Here is a 22,392-nt window from a genome sequence, read left to right on the forward strand (position 1 = left end):
TGCCAAGGTGTAGGGCAGAGCAGGCTTGATTTGTTAGAAGAACAGAGGAAAAAACTCCAAACAAACTGTACTGCATACATCTCCTGCATACATGTCAGACATGTGCTAGGTTTTGTGCACGTAAAGATGCATAGGGCACGGTCCTTTGTCCTAAAAAGTTCATTATTTTGGCGGGGAGGCAGAAATTATAGCTGACACCTTTTGCTGTATGTACCTGAACCATGAATCAGTGACCCTCCCCTCTACTTTCCCCGGGGACTCTTTTACCTTCCAGGGCTGCTGACCCCTGGCAGCCATGTTTGTGGTGTGTGAGCCCATCCTGCCGCCATGGCTGATTGGACCAAGGGGATCACTTGGCTTCAACAGGACCAATCAGGTTTCCCTCTCTCAGGACCGCTGAATGGGTCCTGGCACTAGAACATTCATTAACTCTGTAGAACTGCCCCCTGGCAGCTGTTGTTAGGCTGACCAACCGTGCCGATTTTTACACGACTGAGAGGTTTCTATGGTAAAACTAGGAGAGTCGCAGGCAAGCCCGGAAAGTTGGTCACCCTGTCTGCTCTGTACCAGGCTGAGTGTTAAACCTGAGAATTTAGGAGCTGGGGGAGGTGGTCAGAACTGTCACTGTGGCTGCAGCAGCAGAGGAGGGCCATGTGCAGACAGAGAATGGAGAAGCACAGAGTGCTGGATCACAGGGTCTTCCCAGAAGTAATCTACATCCCAGACACCCCTGTTGCCTTAAAATGAATCTCCTTTGGGGCGTCTGGGTGGCTCAGTCGGTTAAGCCCCGACTTCAGCTCAGGTCGTGATCTCATGGTGTGTGGGTTCCAACCCCCATAGGACTCTGTGCTGACAGTGCAGAACCTGCTTGGGATTCCTTCTCTCTCCTCTCTCTGACCCTCCCCTGCTCACGTGCACGCTCCCTGTCTCTCTCAAAAGAAATAAACATTAAAAGAATAAAGATTTAAAAAAACGAATCTCTGTTGGATTAAGTTACCTGCAGTGGGTTTCTGATGGTCTCTGTCAACTCCCAGCAACTTCCTCTGACCCTCTCTCGTAGCACTTACACCCCTCCCCTCTATCTCACATGCCACCTTCTAGGCTGTAAAAATTCAAGTATGATTCATCTTTGTACTTCTCCCCAAACATAGTATGTACCCTGTCTTTTGTATAGAAAGTGCTTGGTTCAATTATTATGTGCAAGTAAGGGGTTCTACACAGCCAGGGGAGTGCGGATATTCTTATTGGGTAATGATAATCTCTTGCATTTGTGTGGTGCTGCAGTTTACAGAGCATTTTCAAGTTCATTATCTGATGGGCATCCAACTCTTCAAAATTTGGATATTAGTAATAATGATAGCAGCTTCTATTGATTTTAAGTACATTCTATGTGCTAGGTGACCAAAAAAATACCTTGAGGCTCAGAGAGAGTAAGTGATTTGTCCAGGATCCCCAAATTTATATGTCACATATCTGACCACAGAGCCTTGTTTTCAGGCTGCAAACCCATGTTCTGTCTGCCCAGCCAGGATACCAGGGGCAGAGTGCAGACTGTTCATCCCTCTCCCAGACCCTCTGGGGTCTGATTCATGCCCTCTGGGCTGGTCCTGCTGACCCCCTTGGGCACCACAGGCTTCAGGTCACTCGGTTTACCAGTCTGGCCGAGTCAGGCAAATTTGGCTCTTAGGAGCCTCTGTGGTTGCCATGGCACCTTCCCCAGGCTCCTCTCAGTGTAAACCTGGGGGCGAGCTGTTTTGAAGCAAATGGGGAAAACAGAGAAATTTTCTCACTAATGTGGGCAACTGGCAGTCTGCCTCTCCTCAAAATTTCTTTCAGTGCCTCACAGGTGGGTCTTGGGCCCATCGAGTCCAATTGCTCCATTTCACAGGTGAGGAAACCAAGGCCAGTGTGCTTAGAGTTCCACAGAGAGATTTTGTACCTGGACCAGGAAGCTCTATGGACTGAGACCTGGGTTCCAATCCAGCCCCTGTATGACATTGAGTAAGCTCTTTAAAAAAAAAAAAAAAAAGTTTATTTTTGAGAGAAAGAGAGAGAGAATGGGGGAGGGGCAGAGAGAGAGGGAGACAGAATCTGAAGCAGACTCCTGGCTCTGAGCTGTAAGCACAGAGCCTGATGTGGGGCTCGAACTTGCAAACTTTGAGATCATGACCTGAGCCGAAGTCGGATGCCTAACTGAGCCATCCAGGCGCTCCCACGACGTTAAGCTTTTGAACTGCTCTGATCCCTGGATTCCTCATCTGTAAACTAGGGATCATGGCCATCTTCTCTTGAAAGAGTTATATGAATGATTAAGTCAAACCATGTACATAAAATTACAAAGTGCCTGGCATGTGAATGATGCAGTTGCCCAAGGTCACCTTGCCCAGTGTAGGAGAAGGGGCATTGTTACCAGATTCAGGAGACATACGTTCTGATCTTGACTCTGACTTGCTGTGTGTAAATCCCTTTACTGCTTTGGACCTCAGCATCTTTATCTATAAACCAAAGGAGGGTTGGACTAAACGATGCCTAAGCTTTTTTTCCAGTTCTACAATTCTGTGCATCTGGTGACAGAATGCTAATCCCAGGAACCCTAAGCTGTCGTCGCTTTACCACACCACCCTGTCTTGCTACCAGAATGGCCCTGGGGCCCAGCCAGAAGGCCAGCTCCCTGAGCCTGAGGGCCATTTTAGGAGAGAGAGATGCCTCTGAGGGTAAGAACTTACCGTGAGGACTGGGGCTGTGGGCACTCGTCTGGCTGCCCGGCACCCCTTTCTGGTTCAGGGTGTTGCCTAGGCTTTGTGGGGAGAGGCTGGGGAGGATGGGGATACTTTGGAAGAAAGAGACTGGGACTTCCCAGTAGTGAGTACCCATCTGACAAGGTCAGGTGAAAGCAGTTATTAATACCCTCAGCATCAGAACGTGCAGATGAGAGATGGGCAGCTTCCGTGCTCCAGAGGGCAATTATTGAGGATAAAGGAGGAGGAGGGAAGGCAGGGGGTGATTCCAGTGGAGGGAGTGAGAACTCCAAATGGAGGTAGGAGGGGGTTTGGGATAGGGAGAGAAGCTGAAGGGAAGGAGCAGAGAAGAAAAAGTAGAGAAAGGCAAGGTGAGAACTGATTTTTTGTCTAAGGAAAATGACAGCTTGATAGAAAAAATGGGAGACAGAGCATGTTCATTCTGCCATCATGCGCTTCCCTCAGGCAGCTCCCCCCCACTCCCCCCAGGAGGCAGGCAGCCGAGGCACTGTGCATGTTCTCCAAGCAGAAGTCTCCAGAAGGCCCTTCTCCCCACCGCGTCACACTCCATTGCCTGGGTTGCTGGAGCCCCATGCCTCAGAGGCCCATTGCCTCCCCTCTGTAACACCGAGGCCTCTCTTCATGCAGCTCTAGTTGGCACTGGCCTGGGGAATTCAGCCTGTCTCATACTCTCCTCCCAGCCAGGGTCCCTTCCCTGCTGCTCACTCAAGTCCCTTCTACCCCTCGCCTCAGCACCCCCCATTCTAAAGAAACAAATCCTGCAATTTGACGCTTGCAAGTTAAGTCCAGGCAGGACCCAGCACACGATTCAGTACGTGCACCCGACAATGGCCATATCCCAGGGAGGGATCCATCTCAGTGTGGGATCACTTTGCCTCACATTGAGAAAGGAAGGTTGATATAAACATGGTTATTGTAACACTACTACTAGCCAAGATAGGAAATTATCAAATGTTGCCAGTGTGTCAGGCATGGTAACCAGCTCCATATTTGCATTCCCCCGTTTATCTCCTTTATAATCCTATAAAATATGTGTTATGATCATTTCCTCTTTTTTTTATTTATTTATTTTGAGAGAGAGAGAATGAGTGGGGGAGGAACATAGAGAGAGGGAGAGAGAGAAAATCCCAAGCAGGTTCTGTCCACGCTGTCAGTGCAGAGCCCAAAGGAGGGCTCAAACCCATGAACTGTGAGATCATGATGTAAGCCAAAACCAAAAGTTCGATGCTTAACCCACAGAGCCACCCAGACACCTCTATCATTTCCTCTTAATAGAGGAGAAAATGGAGGCTTGGTAAAGTTGGTAACTTTACCCAAAGTCACATAACTAGCATGTGGCAGACCCAGTGTTCAAACCCAGAGTTCATACTCTTTTTTTTTTTTTTTTTTCAAGTAGGCTCCCCACTCAGCATGGAGCCCAACACAGGGCTTGAACTCATGACGCTGAGATCAAGACCTGAGCTGAGATCAAGAGTTGGACACTCAACTGACTGAGCCACCCCAACTGACTGAGCCACCCCAAAATCCATACTATTTTTTTTAATGTTTATTTATTTTTGAGAGACAGACAGACACAGCGTGAGTGTGGGACGAGCAGAGAGAGAGGGAGACACAGAATCTGAAGCAGACTCCAGGCTCTGAGCTGTCAGCACAGAGCCCGACGCAGGGCTCAAACTCACCGTGAGATCTCATGACCTGAGTTGAAGTTGGACGCCTAACTGACTGAGCCACCCAGGTGCCCCTACACAAGATTTCTTGATGCAGGCAGTCCAGAGCTGGTGTACTTAGAGCTCAACAACATCACAGAAAACCCAGGCTTGTCCTGTCTTCCCACTGCCAACCTTGCCATATTGGCTTTTCATTGTCATGTTTATTGCTTCATGATTGCAGGATGGCTGCTATAGCTCCAGGCATCATATCAGCATCCCAAGGGTTTGGACAAACAGTTTTCTTCTGACAGGACTTTGCTTTTTATCCTAGATACGGAAAGCCCATCAGCAGATTTGTTTTTACATTTCGTTGGTTACATATCCACCCCTAGGATGCAGGATGATACAGGAAAGTATGTATTATGGTGGCTCCTGCTTCACAAACCATCCCCAAATATAGTGGCTTGAAACCACAACCATTTATTACCCATCAGCTGTCTGCCAATAGCTAGCTAAGTAGTTCTGTGATCGGGGTCAGACCTGGCCGATCTTCGTTGGTCTTCCTTGTGTGCCTGTGGTCAGCTGTTGGGTGGGTTAGGGTTTGCCTGGTCTAGGATGGCCTTACGTACTCATATGCCTAGTGTTGGCTGGTTGTCAAATGGGGTGATGGATGGTGAGTCTCTCATCCAGCAAGCCGGCCCAAGCTTGTTTTCATGGTGGGGGTAGAGTTCCAGGAGGTTGGCTGGAAGACATACAAAGCCTCTGGACTTCAGATCCCAGACTCTGAACTGGTGTGCTGTCATTTGGGCATCTTTTGGGCAAAGCAAGTCACAAAGCTGGCCCAAGTACAGCGGTAGGAAATAGACTTCACTGCTTGACGGGAAGAATTGTAAAGTCACATTGCAAAGGGCCTAGACATGGAGAGGAATGAAGAATCACGACCATTTTGCAATCGACTACAGATTACTGCGATGTATTTGGACCGGTTCACCCCCTGAGGCAGGGAAGGAGCTCCCTTCCCCAAAATCAAGGGAACACACACCTACCCCTGGTCAGAGTTCAGTTGCACAGAATAAGGGGAAGACATGGTTGTTGGGCAGGTGGCTGATAGTGTCTAGACAGGGGGTTAATCCCAGGTGCGAGGAGGGGATGGGACATTTTGCAGCTTGGATGTCTCCCTATCACCTTCTTTCTTCTGAAGACAGTGATTTTCGTCTGTCTTTTTGTCCATGCGTGGTCAGGGCCTCATGATGGTTCCTCTAACAGGTATATACTTTTCCTCCTTGACATTCAGTGCTACAAAAACAATTTTTAAAATAAATAAATAGGGGTGTCGGGTGGCTCAGTCAGTTAAGTGTCCAACTCTTGGTTTTGGCTCAGGTCATGATTCATGTTTTGTGGGTTCGAGCCCCCCATCGGGCTCCACACTGACAGTGCAGAGCCTGCTTGAGATTCTCTCTCTCCCTCTCACTCTGCTCCTCCCCTGCTCCTGCTCTCTCGCTCTCTCTCTCAAAATAAATAAATAATCTTTAAACAAACAAACAAAACAAACTCCGCCCCTGTTCCCATCTAGCAGGGTTGTGGGAAAATCTTGTGTCAGACATTAGAGGGCGTGGCAGGGGTATGGATTAGGCATTCTCCTTCGTTGAGGTTTGCATGATCCAGGAAACATGAGGCCTTTGGCATTCTGTCCATCAAGGTCACCTCTAAGGTGCTTTTGTCTATGACCTAGGGGTCCACTTGAGAGCAGGAGCCTTTATCTCTCCTCCCCTGACCCTGAACTTGTTGCAGACATTTTCCAGGCTCTTACTTACTACCCATCAAAGCCCTCACTCAAGAAACCTACAACCTCCTCCATCGTCTCCTCAGGAAGTCACCCTCCCTCATCCACTCCACTCCCACTTCCTCTGGACAGACCTACACCTCCCTGGCAACATCTGGGTGGGATGGTCTTCTAGAAAACCAGGACCTGACTATGCTTCCAGGAGGGAGATGTGCCTCAAGGGAACAGACAGTGTGTGCCATAAACTAATCTGGGGGAGCAGGGACAGGAACGACATCTCAGCTGAGACGTGAAGGGGGTGTAGGAGTGGGTTAGGTGACAAGAGGCTGGGAGCCTGCAGTAGAGTGCTCCAGGTGGAGGAACCGTCACCACGGCAGTAGCTCACACACATTCAACACTGCCTGCATGCTGGGTGCTGTAAAGCAGGTGCTTCTGTTGTCCCCCTTTTATGAAGCTTATGGAAGAAGTCAAATGACTCACCCAAGGTCATACAACTTGTAAGTGGCTGAGCTGGGATTTCAACCAGTCTGACTCCAAACCACCCGCCGTCCCCTTAACTATTTGGATGAAACTGGAGGTGGGAGAAGCACGTTATTTGGAAAACCGCAAGCAGCTTATTTTGGCCGGAGCACAGCATGTGAAGGGGAAGGTGGGATAAGGGGCTAGCGAGGTAGGGAGAGTGAAGGGACGGAGCACCTGCAGCCATAGTTCTGCTCAAATGCAGCAAAGCCTGGGTACAGTGAGGCTGCTTCAGGGGCGATTTCAGTAGCTTCGGTGAGACGTGGTGGTACGTCCAACTGGGAAGGTGCTAGTAAGAATTAAGAACAGTGGCAGCATGGTTGCATGGGTTATCTAGGAAGAATGGTCAGGACTTGGTGATTGCTTAGAAGTGGGGGTTGGTGAGGGGGAAGAGAGAGAGGAGTCAAGAATGATTCACAGATTTCTGGCTTGGGCAGCCAGATGGATGGTGCCAACCCTATTTCCTTCACCAATCTGCTGTGTATCTTTGGGCATCTCACCCAGGCTCTCTAGATGTCTGTCTTCCTAGCTAGAAACCGAAGATAATGAAACCTGACCTCCCCATGTGAATGGATGGTGTCAAGATAAGATGAAGTAATCAATCTGGAAGTGCTTTGGAAAGTCAAAAGTGCTTTGCAAATGCAAGTGGTTATTATTTTATGGTGATGGTTAAGGTCATCGCCCTCCTGGGGCTTGCAGATAAAGCCAGACTGAAAGGCAGCCCAGGGGAGCTGCCCGCTCACTCACAGTATTTTCCATCAGGCAGATCTGTCTCTTTGGCAGGTGGGAGCCACATTCCCACACACTAAATTGTTAATAGCTTCCCCAGGGAGTTCCTTTCTGCTCTGACTCCTTCAATGATTTCTGTTTCTCTACTGCTGACGCCTGCCTGCTGATGCCTAGATTGGCCCCAGGATTTCCCATCCATTTTTGTTTTTGTTTTTGTTTTCCCTCGAAATCAAGAATGGGGAGGAGCCCCATGCAGAGCCAAACCCTTTGGTAACCTAGGGGTGGAGGGCTGTGTCTAATCTGCTCCAAGAGCAGAGTCAGACTCAAGAATCTCCTGAGCTCCAAGTGACTCATCATCCTCCATAGTGGGGAAATTCTGCTGAGCAGAGACAGAAGTGATGGGTTCTTATATTTTGGTGGGGGGACTTTCTAGTTTTCGCTCTGAGAGGCAGTGTTGAGTGGTAGTCAGGAGATTGGCTTTCGGAGTCACACAGACCTGGCTTGGCATCCCAGATCCGGCTTGGGCAGCTAACCTAGTCTCTGTAAAATGGAATAGTAATAGTAGTAACCTCACACCTATAGGGCTGTTAAGATTAAATGAGATAATCCACAAAGCACTTGGCCCAGTGCCTGGCACATAGCAAGCTCTCTATAAGTGGTAGACAATGGGATTATCTATGAGTTGTGACCACAGAAATGAGACTGCCTTTTAAAGATAAATAGACTAGAATGCTCACATTCAAGTAAGAGTTGATCTCTTCAAAGTACCCACTTGGGGAGGCCATGGGGGAAGCCCCTTTAGATGTCTTTCAAGTTTCCATGTGTTCTTCTGGTGTCCTCAATGGGGGCAATTCATACTCACTTGGCATATGTCTTAGTCCGTTTGGGCCGCTACAACAAAGTCCCATGGACAGAATGGCTTATAAACAACAGGAATTTATCTCTTACAGTTCTGGAGGCTGGCAGTCAGAGATCAGGGCGTCAGCATGGTTGGGTGCTGGTTAGAAATTTCTCCTGGGTTGCACACTGCTGACTTGTATTCTCACGCAAGACAGCAGAGACAGCAAGCAAACTCTTAAAAGGCGCAGTCCATAACAGCATGTATGTTTCCCTACAAATTATTTTGTTCATGTACTTGGCCAGTTACATATCTTTCCTGGCTTCTTGATTGTGAGCTCCTTTAAGACAGCAATGGTCTTATGCTCACATAGCCTTTCTTGGTTGGCAGAGCATCTGCTGTTTCACCAAATCCTCATCCCAATTCTGCACCTCTTTGCTTTATAGATGAGAAAACTAAGGCTCAGAGAAGTTAAGGGGATTATTTTTCTGTCTTGCCTCCACCATAGCCGTGGCACCATAGCATTTCTGTACCCAGGAGGAACTCAAAAAACATTGTGGAATGCAGTTTTTAAAAATTCCCTCCAGCCCAGTATAGGGAAGGAGTCAGAAGAGGGCAGCGATAAACCCTGGCTGGGATCAGATTTGGGAGGGCCCCAAACGCAATGCTAAGGAGTTAGATAGACTTGCTTGGTGCTAGCCAGCCCATGAGAGGAGGGATGGAACTGGAAACTAGTATTTCAGTTCCAAATAAGATGTAGTTGCAGAATTTATGCATCGGGTTTTAGTTGCTTAAAAGGATTCCTAAGTCCTATGTTATGCTATATCTTTCTTCCTCATCAAAATGGGAGTTCACCAAAGTTGGAATTGAATTTCCTATTTTAATTACTCATTGAGCACCAGGGACTGTACTAAGGCAGGGGTACAGAAGTTCACAAGACCTGTTGTAAAGGTGATGCACAAAAATCCAATGATTACACAAATAAATATGTGGGAAATTCTGTAAAGAAGAGGCACATGATGCCATGGGAACAAATAACAAGGGCACCTGCTCTAGTTGGGTGTAACAGTCAGTGAAGGTTTCATGGAAGAAGTAATATTTAAGGCGGCTCAGTCGGTTAAGCGTCCAACTTCGGCTCAGGTCATGATCTCACAGTCTGTGAGTCTGAGCCCCTCATCAGGCTCTGTGCTGACAGCTTAGAACCTAGAGTCTGCTTTGGATTCTGTGTCTCCCTCTCTCTCTCTGCTCCTCCCCCACTTACACCCTCTCTCTCTCTCTCTCAAAAATAAACATTATTAGAGTTCTGCCCCAGTCCCTATTTCTCCAACAAGCCACATTTTTTCCTACCTCAGGACCTTTACACACTCTATTTCTTCTACTTGGAAGGCTCAGCCAATTCTCCAGGCTAAATGCTATTCATCCTTCAAGTTTCAGTTTAAATATTACATTTTTTTTTTAAAGTAGCCCTCCTCCTTCTATCCCAGTTTCTCTCCCTTGCCACCAGAGTACCAGGCCCTTTGGGACAAGGGAGAGTTTTGGCAGCCCTTGTGACTACAGAGCAAAAATTGCCTATCTAGGGGTGCTTGCCTGGCTCACTTGGTAGAGTATGTGACTCTTGATCTTGGGGTCATAAGTTTAAGCCCCACGTTGGGTGTAGAGTTTACTTAAAAAAAAAATAAAGTAACCTTAAAATTTTTGCTTAGTTGATGAGTCCTTAGATAGTTGAGTGGGAAAACCTTGGATAGGAGTCTGCTGTAGCTGGTAGAGGGGGTTGGACAGCAGCTGGGAGAGGCAAAGAGAATGAAGAGGAGGGTGAACTTGGGAATTTCGGCTTTGTTCTTTCTGGGAAAAGGTAAGAGCCTTGCACATAAATGGATGACTCAGGTTGGAGAGTGGTATGAGTGAGGGGTCCTTGCCCAGCCACGTACAAAGCCAAGAGCATCTCCCTAGAGCCTAGAGCTTAGGAACCTCAAATTAGCCCATTCCATTCCCCCTTCAGACTCTTATTCATCCAACCAGCATTTCCTGAGCACCCACTGTGACCGCAGCCTTCTACTGGGTGTGGGAATTGATCAGGCCTGGTCTTCCCAAGGAGGAAACAAGCTCAGATAGAAATAATTGCCCTATGGGATAATTTAGTACCAAGCCTAGACTTCTCATCTGTAAAATGGGCACCCTAGTAATAGAATCTACTCCAAAGTGTTGATGCATAGATAAAGTGCTTATCACAGTGCCTGGAACACAGTAATGGTTGGTAGGGAGAATGTTCTGGGAAGGACAGGAGCCCCAATAAGGAGGATGCTCTGGGTCTGGGCTGGTCAGGTTAGGGCAAGGGTATAGGAAGTGCTCCCCCTTCCCTGTGCTCCTACAGCAGCCAGAGTGATCCTTAAGGTAGTCTTTGAGACCCTGCCTACTGCATCATCCCATTCTCCACACACTTGCTCTGTGCCTTCTCTTCTTCCTGGCCCCCTTTTAGTTCCTCTGACCACAGGGCCTTTGTACATGTGGTCCCTTTGTCTGGAATTCCCTTTACTTGTTTCTTCCCTAAGTTAGTTTCTTCCCAAACTTCACATCTCACTTGAGTTGTCATTTCCTCGGGGAAACTGTGCTTATCTGTGGGTTTTGCTGGTCCTGCCACAGGAATGTCTTGCTTTGCTTCACTTTGTCTTCAGTAGTATAATCTTAGGATTGATTCGCCAATGAGCTGTAAACCCTAGGAGGTAGGCTTCACGTCTATTTTTGTGCTCTAATGGATAGATCCCCAATAGCACCCGGTTCTTATATTCGGAACCCCCAAAATAACTGTTGAACAAATGAATGGGGTGCAAGAATATCATGGCTAATAATGTTTATGAAACACTTACTCTGTGCCTGGCACTCATTACTCCAGTCCTCTCAATCTCCACAACAACCCTCTGAGAGAGGTGGTCCGATGATCCTCATTTTACAGACGAGGAAAATGAGGTTGAGAGAGCTTAAGTGACTAGCTCAAGGTCACTTTTCGCTAGTGTACGGAGGTGGGATTCACATCCAGGTCCTTCTGACTCCAAAGCGGCAAAGGGTGAGGAGGTGACCCCGTCCAGGGTAGGGGTGCACCCGAACCCGCGGAGCATCCCTAGGGAGCAGTGGGAAGCTTCCCCGGCCCAGCTCTAAACCGGTGGTGCAGCGCCCGCCCCCGGTCGCGGGCGCAGTCTGGCGGCCGCCTCCGGGCCACGTGGTGCGCGCGGCGGGCGCGTCCAAGGAGCCCGCAGTGGCTCCCGCTCAGAGCGCTCCGGGCGAGGAGAGCGGGCGGGCGCCGGGGGCAGGCGGGCGGGAAGCCAGGTGCACGGGGGGAGGCGCGGGGCCAGCCCGGCGGCCCGGGCGCTGCAGCCCGCGGCGTCGGGGCCCCGGCCTTGGCCCTCGGCGCGTCCCTCGCACCGGGGTTCTGCGCCCAGGGCGCACGGCGGGGAGGGACGCGGCACCTGCCGCCATGGAGCCGTCCCCCTCTGCGGACGCCGAGCTGCAGCCCCCGCTCCTAGCCAACTCTTCAGACGCCTTCCCCAGCGCCTTCCCCAGCGCCGGCGCCAATGCGTCGGGGCCGCCGGGCGCCCGGAGCGCCTCGTCCCTCGCCCTGGCTATCGCCATCACCGCGCTCTACTCGGCCGTGTGTGCCGTGGGGCTGCTGGGCAACGTTCTTGTCATGTTTGGCATCGTCCGGTGAGTCCACTGCGGGCTGGCACCGCGGGGTGACGGTGGGGACCGGGGACCGGCCCCCTGACCTCGGGCCCGGGGCTCCCCGGCGCCCCCCCCCCCCCCGCACTTCCTGCAGGGGGAGCCCGGGGGCCAGTTAGGAGACTGCTTCCATTGAGAGACGGACACCGAGAGTGAGTGTGTGTGTGTGTGTGTGTGTGTGTGTGTGTGTGTGTGTGTGTGACTAAATAACATTTGATCATTTGTTCGCGCCCCCGCCCCCCTTGCTTCTGCATTAGGCTATGTGGGATAGTTTGGCGACAGTTAGTGGTCTGTCAGTATATGAGTGGGTGATTCTGTGTTTGTGACGGTACAAATGTATTGAATGTTTGGACCTCTAAAAACGTCCTGGGGGCGGGCTTCTGGGGAGACAGCTGTCTGTGCTGGTCGGGGGACAGGGGAGTGCTTGTGTATCTGCACCATTCAGTGGGGGCACTTACCAAATCCCATTGATGCCCGTCTCTTGGGGTTCCTGTGTTGGTGTGTGTTTGTCCCACACTGTCAGTTGGTGATTCTCTCTATATGAGCCTGTGACTGTGTTGTTTCTTGTCAAATCTTTGAAACCCAAGGGGGAGGAGAGCATCCGGAGTGGCTTCGGATCTTTGTGTTTGTCCCCCTGTGTGTGCATTTGCTGATGGAGGGCCTGTGGCTCCTGGGTGCAGGGGGCAGCAGCTGTGGGCCAGCCAGGCAGTAATCTGCTTCCCTCCTCAGTGGCCATCTGGTCTCCAGGTCTGGATGCGATTCAGCGAGGCTTCAGCTCCTCACAAATGCCCTGTTTCATTCTCTCCTCTTCTCTAACAGGCTTTTCTTTCTGCTAGAGGCAACGGTGTTTTATTTGGGTGGGAGTGGAGCTGAGCTTTTGCCTCCAGAAGAGAAGTTCTCTTCTTGGTGTCTATGTAGCGTGCTGGGACTTTCTCAGAGAATCTAAAACATCATCGGCTTGCCTGGAAGCAGCAGCCTCCTGACCCAGTTCTGCTAGTTCAGACGTGGGCAAAAAAGGATAGAAAGGAACCTCCTATCCTTATAACAACAAAGATGCCCTTGTATTTACTGTTAGGTGGAAATGGGTCATCCATCCCTGCTGGTTGACCAAGGGCACAGCCCTAAACCTCTCTGGGCTGTGGTGCCACCAAGCAGGGCAGAGGGCAGATTGTGGACTCAGAGGTTGGGAACGTGAACTGTGGTCTCAGTCCAGTCACTGATGCCCATCACAGAGGGCACCCCAGTCCCCTTGTCCCACACCATCTGCCCCATCTGTCTCATTTTCCCTGTCTGAAGAATGGAGACCCGATCTCTGGAGTCTGAATTGCAGAGTATGGGGTCTCTGCAGGGGAGGGACGCGTGCGTTGGAGCATCGGATGGGTGTGTGGGTGTTGAAGGAGCTTTGGCATCAATTATCTCTGGGGGAGTCTTTGCTCCCCCAGGAAGAGTGGAGGGCACAAGAATCTCCTGTGCTTTCAATGACTCATTACCAGCTACTCTGGGAAAATTCCCCCAAGCACAGCAGGATTGATCTTTGCTGTGCATTTTTGTTCATCATTCTCCTCACCTTGTCTTTGGAGGTAGTACAGGCTTTAGAGTGGGGCCAACCTGAGTATTAATCCCAGCTCTGCCACGAAATGGCTCTGTGACTTGGGGAAATTACTTAACCGCTCTGAGCCTCAGTTTCTTCATTTTTGAATGGGGTAATAATAGAACCTTCTTCAACAGAGTTTTTGTGAAGTGTCAGTGAGCAAACATATAAAATGCAGCTGGCCTGGTGCCTGGATCCGATAAATGGAAGCTGTCTGTGTGATGAAGAGTAGGAATTTTCCAGATGCCTCGGAATCTAGTGCCTTTTAAAGAAGGAGGTACTTGTCCTAAGTGGGCCTGAGGGCAGCTAAAATTCTGAGTTCCAGGTTCCTGGCACGTATGCTCTCTGGGGAACTCTAGGTGCTGGAGTCTGGGAAGAGCCCTGTCAATGTGCTCAGTGCCATTCCCGGCCTCTTCTCCAGGGGCTCTGGATGTTGGGCCGATGAGCACATCTCCCCCACTACCTGTGAGCCAGGGGAAGTCCTCTCACTTCTGAGGGTCCCCTCAGCGTATGCTCTGGGCTCAGCTTGCTAGGGCTGCTCCAACCAACCTTCCCCAAATCCCATCATCGAATGCCTCTTGCAAGCCATATAGCTGGCCCCCATAGGTCCCCATGTTGCTAAGACATTTCCTGGGCCAATCATCTATGTGATAGCTATCTCTGGGTCTGAATGATTTAATCCTCACCTATAAGCCTGTGGGATAAGCATCAGATCCTCAATATGATGCCTCCATTTTACAGATGTGGAATCTGTGGTTCAGGGAGACACAGGATGACTTAAGGTCCTACAGCTAGCTCCAGACCTGGAGCGAAAACCCTGGTCTTGTGACTCCAAGTCTAGAACTTTTTCCAGAGATGTCTGGGGTAGAGGACAGTCAAAGAATTTCATGGAAGAAGGGGGCAGAATTCTGTTCCTCCTCTTTCCTAGAATCATCAGAGAACAATGGAGACAAAAAGATTGTGATCCTACACATTCTTTGGCCTGTGTAGTTTAGGGTGCTGTCCTGGGAGGGAGGGGTGATGATGGGGCTGGCACTTAATTCTTCCCCCACTGATGGAGAGACTAACGGTAGGGCAGCTGCCTGGGGCTCTGCTTCTGCTGGCAAAGTCCTGAGAGCAGTGGAGAGAAGGGAGCCCAGGCTGAAGAGAGACCCCTGATCTGTCTGGTTTCCTGGCACCCCATGCAGGGCTTGACACAACCAAAAAGTGAGTTGGCTGATTGGTTGAATGAATGAATGGTTGAAGGAATGGATTCTGCGTGCCAGTCCTGAGCTCCAGCAGTTGAGGGCAGGGGTAGGTTTCCAAAGGGAAACCCTTAGGGTGGGAGAGCGGGTTGGTACAGTGGCAGAGGTGGGGTTCTGAAGCCAGACATATCTAAGTTGGAATCCTGAGTTCAAAGCCATTTACCTGCTGTGTATTTGGGCTACTGACTTTACCTTTCTGGAGCTCATTTCTTCCCTTGTAAAGTGGGAAGAAGAACAATGTGTCCGGGGCTGTGGTGAGGATTAACATGTTGTAGCTGAGCCATTTACTGCTTTTGAGAAAGGAATCGTCTGTATGCAAAGGAATGAAAAGAATTAACTCATTCAAGAAAATTCTATGGTACACTGTGCTAGATGCTGAGATACAATGGTGAGGAAAGTACACCATCCCTGCCCTCACGGTGGGAGAAATGACAATCATCCGCTAGTCATCTAACAGACTTGTAATTGTAGCAGGCGATGAGACAGTGCGGGGGGGTGCGGGGGGGGGGGCTTTGGGAGCCCCTGATGTGTGTCTCTGAGGAGCTGAAGGATGAGGAGGGGGTAATAAGAAACAGAGGGGGGTTCCTGGGTGGCTCAGTCGGCTGAGCGTCCAACTTTGGCTCAGGTCATGGTCTCACGCTTTGTGAGTTGGAGCCCCGAGATGGGCTCTCTTCTGTCAGCCTGTCAGCACAGAGCCTGCTTCGGATCCTCTGTCCCCCTTTCTCTCTGCCCCTCCCCCAGTCGTGCACTCCACTCGCTCTCTCTCTCTCTCAAAAAATAAAACATTAAAAAAAAAAAAAAAAAGAAACAAAGAGAGGAGCCCCCGATGAGAAGCTTGACACGGATGAGGGGCTGAGAAAAAAGACTCTTGGAATCCCACATCACGAAGCACCCTCCAGTCCTGCCTCCCCCACACTCTGGCCCTCTCCCTACATCATGCATCCGTTTGAGAAACCCACTCATCCTTCCAGAGGCATGAGAGGGGTGTCTAGGAATTGTGCTCTTAACAAATGGCCTGTGGCTTCCGAGGCTTCTGTGAATACGAGCAGGATTTGGGGGGACATCTAGTCCCCAGGCAGAGCACCACCCCTTAGTCCTGCAGTGTGAGTTCAGCCAGTATGGTGGCCCTGTGGGTCCTCAGAGCAGTCTCCCAACAGCCCCTCTTTCTGGGTGGTCAGTGTCCTGAGCAGGGCTGGAATCCAGGAGTTCCCCCTGGTGGCTCACTGGGCAGGGCAGAGTGTGAAGGGCTTAGCAGGTCCCCATCTCTGACAGGTGACCCTGTCTATCCTCCCTCTGCATGACCCAGGACTTCCTGGTTCATCGGCCCCAGAATCCAGGCAGGAGAATGGAGTTGATGCTTTTCCACATGGCCTCCTGTCTGTTCCACAGCCTGCCCTGATTCTCTGCCTGCACCTCTCCCAGATCCTGGTTTCAGGGGGTTTGGACCCTGCTGTGTGTCTTTGACCATCCCTACCTCTCCCACCCTGCCCGCTGCGTGTAACTAGCCCAGCCTGCCTCTTCGTGACTGTTTTAGGCCATGTGCTTTTCTGCCACTTGGTCTCGCCCTCGGCCCCTGTCTCTTCTGACGACTCCTGTATCAAGTGCGGGCTCTGCCACCTACTAAGATCTTTAATGAATTGGATTGCCACACTGCACCTCAGTTTCTTCATTTGCAAAATGTGGATCATAGTATCTGACTCATAAACACCTTTTTCCTAAAGATGACAAGCTGATATTGGTGAAGCATCATGTTTTCCCTCCCATCCTAACTGCAGTGCAGAGCAGGGAAAGGAGGGTGGGCCAGACAGCATGGACTGGGGCAGGGTTGTGACAGGTGAATGGGTTCTGGCTGTCCCCTCTTTCTACTACTAAGGTGCCAGGGGTTGCTGGGATAGGTGCTAAAGTGTCAACTTTGCAGGATTGGGAGCTCTGAGTCACCATCTTGTTTTTGGAGGCCCTTAACTTCTTGTCTCCCTCCCCTCTCTTGCCTGGGTTGGGGTCTGTGGACCCAGGGTCCCTAGGCCAGGAGAGATCCCACTGAGGTGACATGGTGCAGTGGTAGAGGTCACATCTGGGGATCAGGTATTGCCAGGTCTCCATCCCAGCCCGACCATGTCCTAGTGGTGTGGCTTTGGGCAAACAGCTTACCCTCTCTGAGCCTCATTTCTGCATTTGTGAAACTAGGGTGATCAGGAGAGGTTTGGGGATGATTAGATGAGCTCATGCATGTAAAGGCCACAGCACAGCACCTGGCACATAGTAGGCCCTCAGTGCGTGTCAGGTGCTATGATTAACCAGCACCCCTGCAGCTGCTCCAGGCGGGCAGAGCATGACTGTGGGACCTGATTATTTACATTTTCCATATTGGGCTCTTTCCTGCTTCCTGAGTCGTCTGCCCATTTACTCATACAGCAAGCATCACCTGATGCTGACCCCTTCTGGGCCTATCCAGCCTTAGGTCCCATGGCCCAGACCCTCAGCTTAAGCTTCAGCCTGGCCTCTGGCTTCTAACACAGCCATGTTCTCCAGCATCCCCCACCCCCCACCCCTTAGTTACAGCTCCAGGGACAATTGAATCTTCTGGGAGCTGTGGGGAGTCCAGGGCAAGCCCCTGACCTGGCCAGAGGAGGTACTGCGGGTGCTGAGTGGTGCTGAGTCGTGAAGCAACAATGGTAGTTGGCTACTTGGAGAGGTGGGGGTGGAGCATTCCAGGCAGAGGGAACAGCAAGAGCAAAGAGAGGTTTGCAGGATGACGGAGAGCTGCTGAGGACAGGGAATGTCACAGTGGTTGAGCTGAGTATCAGGGGCTCAGGGGGCTGTGAAAGCAGAGAGGCTTCGGGGACAAAAGCAACATATGCCCTGCAAGTAGATGTCCTCAGCATGGCTAGGCCCTGGAGCCAGTGATGCATCCACCCAGTCTGGTCTCTGCCTTCCACAATTCTCAGTGTTAGAGGAATGTTCAAAGAGCAACATGGCCCAGCCCCAGGTAATTGGAGGGAGTTGCTCTGGTGGGGAGGATGAGGTGCGTCTGAGGAGAGGCCTGGAGACAGGCCGGCATGATTGTGTTAGGGGCCAGAGGCTGCAGGTCTGGACAGTGGGAGCTGAGGCTGGATGGGTTCTCAGGTTCCACGGGAAGGGGACCATAGTGGGAAATGTGGGAGCTTTGAGTCACAGGTCATGGTGAAGAGGACTTCAGAGTGATCTGTGTGGAATGGTGTTCAAGAGGATGATGAACTGGGTGTGGATGGGCACGGGGCAGGATGGAGGTGGAGGGCCTCAGTGCAGGGAAACCCGAGAGGCTGGCTCAGGGTGACAGGAGAGAGCTGTGGGACCTTGAATGGGTCATCAAACCCTGGCCTCAGTTGTCCCCTTTCTAAAATGGAATGCTGTCAGACTATCAAGAAGGCCGGAGGCTGGGCCAGGTGAGCCCTGGTGAGACCTCGGGGAAGGCAAGGGGCTGCCCTGGCCCGTGTTCCACTGCTTCTCCTGGCCTTGCCCCCAGCCTGACACTTTTCCAGCTCTCGGGTTCGTTCCCTGGGGAGCATGTAACTCACAGATCCACTGGGGTGGGCCCAGAGTCACCAAGGACACCAAGAAGCCTCTCCTGAGCCCTGCTATGTGCCAGAGGTTTCTGCAGCCCTGCAATGGGGGCTGTAGATTCTTATTTACACATGAGGACCAGGAGACTCAGAGGGAGCAGGTGGCTCTCACAGCCCGAAAGGTGCAAACCCAGGCCTTTCTGACTCCAAACGCACTCCATGTCCACTCTGCCACCACTGTCCATGAGACACATGGAGCGAGAGCTGGCAACGTCTAGTTAGAGCAAGGGAGGAACTGGCAGATTGCTGTCTGCAAATCTCCGAGGCCTCTGTGTGGGCTGACAGCAGTCGACAGCCCTGACATCAGAGCAAGACTGACCTGGGATCATGGCCCAGCTGTGCCGTTTCCTAAGCGAGTGAGTGTAGGCAATACATGCACAACCTCTCTGAGCCTCAGTTTTCTCATCTGTGAAATGGGAGTAGCATTAGACCTTCATAGGGTGGTTTTGAGAAGTTTATGAGGCATGACGTGAAGGACTTCAGTACAGAACCAGGCATTTGGCAAGTTTTCAGTGAACATTTTCTATCGTGTCTATTTCAAAGGCTCGCTTCTCATTCATTCGACCAACATTTATTGAGCCCCAGAGGAACTAGAATTATTGGGTAGATCTTACAGGGAAGTTTTATTAGCTCAATATTAAAAATTTTCTTTTGCTGTAGAGGTAACACAGTAGTTATTGCAGAAAATATGGAGAAGTTTAAGTAGAGACAGTCATTACCCCTAATCTCACTAAAGGAGAAAAGCTTTGTTAATTTGGTGTATTTCCTTCCCATCTCTCCCTCTCTCTTCCTCTCTCTCTCTCCCTCTCCCTCCCTCCCTCCCTCTCTCTCTCTCTCTCTCTCTGATTCTGTGTCTGTGTGTTTTAATAACATCAGGATCACAGTATTGGAATAGTGATCATGTTATATACAGTAGTTTGTAAGCTGTATTTTCACTTGACATTATATCATAAGCATGTTGTCAAGTTACCAACACTATTTGAAAACATAATTTTTTGATGGCTGCATTGTATAAATGTGTTCTATTTGGGGGGGACTTCTGTTATTCCCAATATTATGTCAATCTAAACAATGCATCTGTGAACATTCTTGAACACTTACATTTGTGCACACCTGTTATTATTTTTACAAGGAATTTTCTAACGGTCAAAGCTCTCCAAGAAGGTACGGGCTGCTGTGTAATGTAGGGAGCTTCCCATCTCTGAAGGTATGCAAGAGGACACTGGAAAACTACTGGGTGGAGGCATGGCACTGGGGATTTGGGTGGAGAAAAGATAAACATAATTTTAGGCTCCTCTTCCCAAATCTGAGATTCAGAGATGCTGTGATCTCAGATTTCCCTTCTCCCCTTCCTGGCAGATGATGCCTGGAAGCTGTGCAAGGGCAAGGCATGATTTCATTAACCTCCGAGTCCTGGGACCTTTAAATCCAATTGGCTACCCAGAACATCATAACATGCACAGGAAGAGGGATAATCGTGGGCTTGAGCAGAAAGCCTGGCTTAAATTCGCAATTTACCATCATGCAGGCTGCAGCAGCCCTGTTACCAGCTGGGGGATATGGGGTGGGATGGGGTGTCTGGGTTGGGCTCTATTGATTTATAGCTCCCAGTGCAGCTGCAGAAATCAACAGCTTTGTCTCTGGCCAGGGCGGGTGTGTACAGAAAGAGTCTTGTCTTCTGTAGCTTTCTGAGTCTTGATAAATTGAAAGAACTCAAACTTCAAAGTCCTGTGAGGTCAGAAAGCCCCATCTAATAAACACAACACAGGGAGAGGTGGAGATGGCACCCCCTTCTCCCCTGCAGAGGTAACCTTTTCACCAAGGCTTAGAGCTTTGAATCATGGATGATGATTCTCTTTACTTATTTTGTTCCAGGCAGTCTGCTTAGAGATGTATATACAGTATCCCAATTTAATCTCCCAGACTCATATGAGGTGAGTTTGTTGCCCACATTTATAAATGAGGAAACTTGAGGCACAGAGAAATTCTATAACCTGCTCAAAGGCCCAGAGTCAGATTGAAATTGGGTCATTCTGATCTCAGAGCCCATACTCTTAACCATTACCCTATCTTCTGCCACCTGTATGTCAAGTTCAGCCCCTCTGATTTAAAAATGAGGGAACCAGGGTGCCGAGGTGGCTCAGTCAGTTAAGCAACTGACTCTTGATTTTGGCTCAGGTCATGATCTCATGGTTGGTGAGATCAAGCCCCACATTGGGCTCTGCGCTGATAGTGCAAAGACTGCTTGGGATTCTCTTTCCGCCTTTCTCTGTCCCTCCCCGTTTCATATTCTGTTCTGTTCTCTTCTCTCTCTCTCTCTCTCTCCCCCAAAATAAACATTTGAAAAATACTTAAAAAAATAAAAACAAAAATGAAGGAACAGAGGCTTGAGAGGTTCAGTGTCTCTTGAGTTAGTGGTCAAGGCAGGACTGGAACTTGCCTTTCCTAACCCCTTATCCCTTATTGCATCTCTTTCCACACCTGGGATTAACTGGGCTAAGGGTGAGCCAAAGGGTATCTAGAAATAGCTGTACCCAGGAGCAAGGGCAGTGGGTTCCTGCTCAGGGCAGCCTGGCCTGGGGGCCACTGACAACATCTCACAGGCCCAGAGAAGTCCAAGATTCTTGGGGCAGAGCTAGCACCTGGCAAGGTGGCCACATCCGTCAGGGGCAGACAGACTGAGGTTCAAACCTAGGTCTGCTTCTTGCTGGCCATCCACCCTTGGGCTCACCTCACTGAGCCTGTTTTCTCATCTGTAAAATGGGGATGATAGACCATCACATGCATCGTGGGGTTGTGGCAGGCATACATTCAGCAGCCCCTCCTCCTACTGGGCATGGTTCTAGGGACTGGGCATGTAACAGTGATCAAGACACAGTCCCTGCCTTCATGAAGCTGACGTTCTAGTGGGGGAAAAGATAGACAATACATAAGTTGGTGTAAGGCCAAGGCTATAGGCAATGAAGCCAACTAAGACAGTACTGGGGAGGGAGAATGGCGGGGCTGCAGTTGTGTCTAGTGAGGTTGGGGAGGAGGAGACAACTAAGCAGAGGCCTGTCCCTGGGTGGAAGTGTTTTAGGCAGAGGGAACAGTGAAGGTTAAGGGAGATGATGTATGGCCCTAGCTCAGGGCCTGGCCCGGAACAGGAAGTTGTTGGTAATAATGATGTCTTCTGGCTGGTTTCCCAGCTCTTGGGAACCTGGGACAGGGATTAAGCTGAGGGAGAAAACCTGCTTCGCCTGGCCCAGATGCCCCTGCAGTACAGATGGAGATGATCTGTTTCCCTTGGTTACAAAAACTCATCCTCCTGGAGTGCTGGGAAAGCCCCACATCTAGTGATTTTCCATTCCTCCTTGGGAGAGGCAGGGCAGGAAGTGGAGGCCAGCACATGGCCACAGGGCTATGCTGCCGGGAGGGGCAAGTAGTCCTAAGACACTCTCCTCACCTGCTCAGTCCTGTCATCCCAGATAAGAGAGGGTTCAATGGCAAAGCATGGCATATTGACTCCACAGGGCTTCACACCAGAAATAGCACTGCTGACCTTTCTTGAATGCTGACAAGGTGGCCACCTCTGTGCTGAGTGCCTCGTGTATATTATCTCATTTAATCCTCCCGACTCTATGAGGTTGGTACCATGTTTCTCTCCATTTGACAGATGAGGGCACTGAGGCTCAGAGATGATAATTCACTTGCCCAGGGCCACAGTTAATAAATGGCAGTCAGCCTTTGAACTGAAGCCCCCATAACTCCCAGAGCCTGCGTGTGCAAAGAGACCGTGAAGCAATGGCTGAGAAGAAGGTCAAATTCATGACACCCTCTGATTCCAACTGTGGAAAATGACTTTTGTATATTGCTGGCGTTTAGGAGAGGCCACGGAGCAGGGTAGACTGAGTTGTAGAGTCATTAAAATGATAAATTGTTGATAAATAAAATACAGGTGAAATTCCATGTGTCAGGTAGAGGGATATGT

The 22,392-nt window shown here is 50.2% G+C and overlaps 1 protein-coding gene across 1 annotated transcript in view; it reads left to right on the forward strand.

Annotated features, from left to right (window-relative positions):
* Positions 1-11,746: 11,746 nt before the first annotated feature.
* Positions 11,747-22,392, forward strand: part of OPRD1 (opioid receptor delta 1) — a 31,577-nt gene continuing 20,931 nt past the window's right edge. The window contains exon 1 of the mRNA XM_042952247.1: positions 11,747-11,973. Coding sequence (XP_042808181.1) covers positions 11,747-11,973 — 227 coding nt within the window. The remainder of the gene's footprint in view (positions 11,974-22,392) is intronic.

The sequence above is a fragment of the Panthera leo genome, chromosome C1 (assembly GCF_018350215.1).
Source record: "Panthera leo isolate Ple1 chromosome C1, P.leo_Ple1_pat1.1, whole genome shotgun sequence".
Lineage (NCBI taxonomy): Eukaryota > Metazoa > Chordata > Mammalia > Carnivora > Felidae > Panthera > Panthera leo.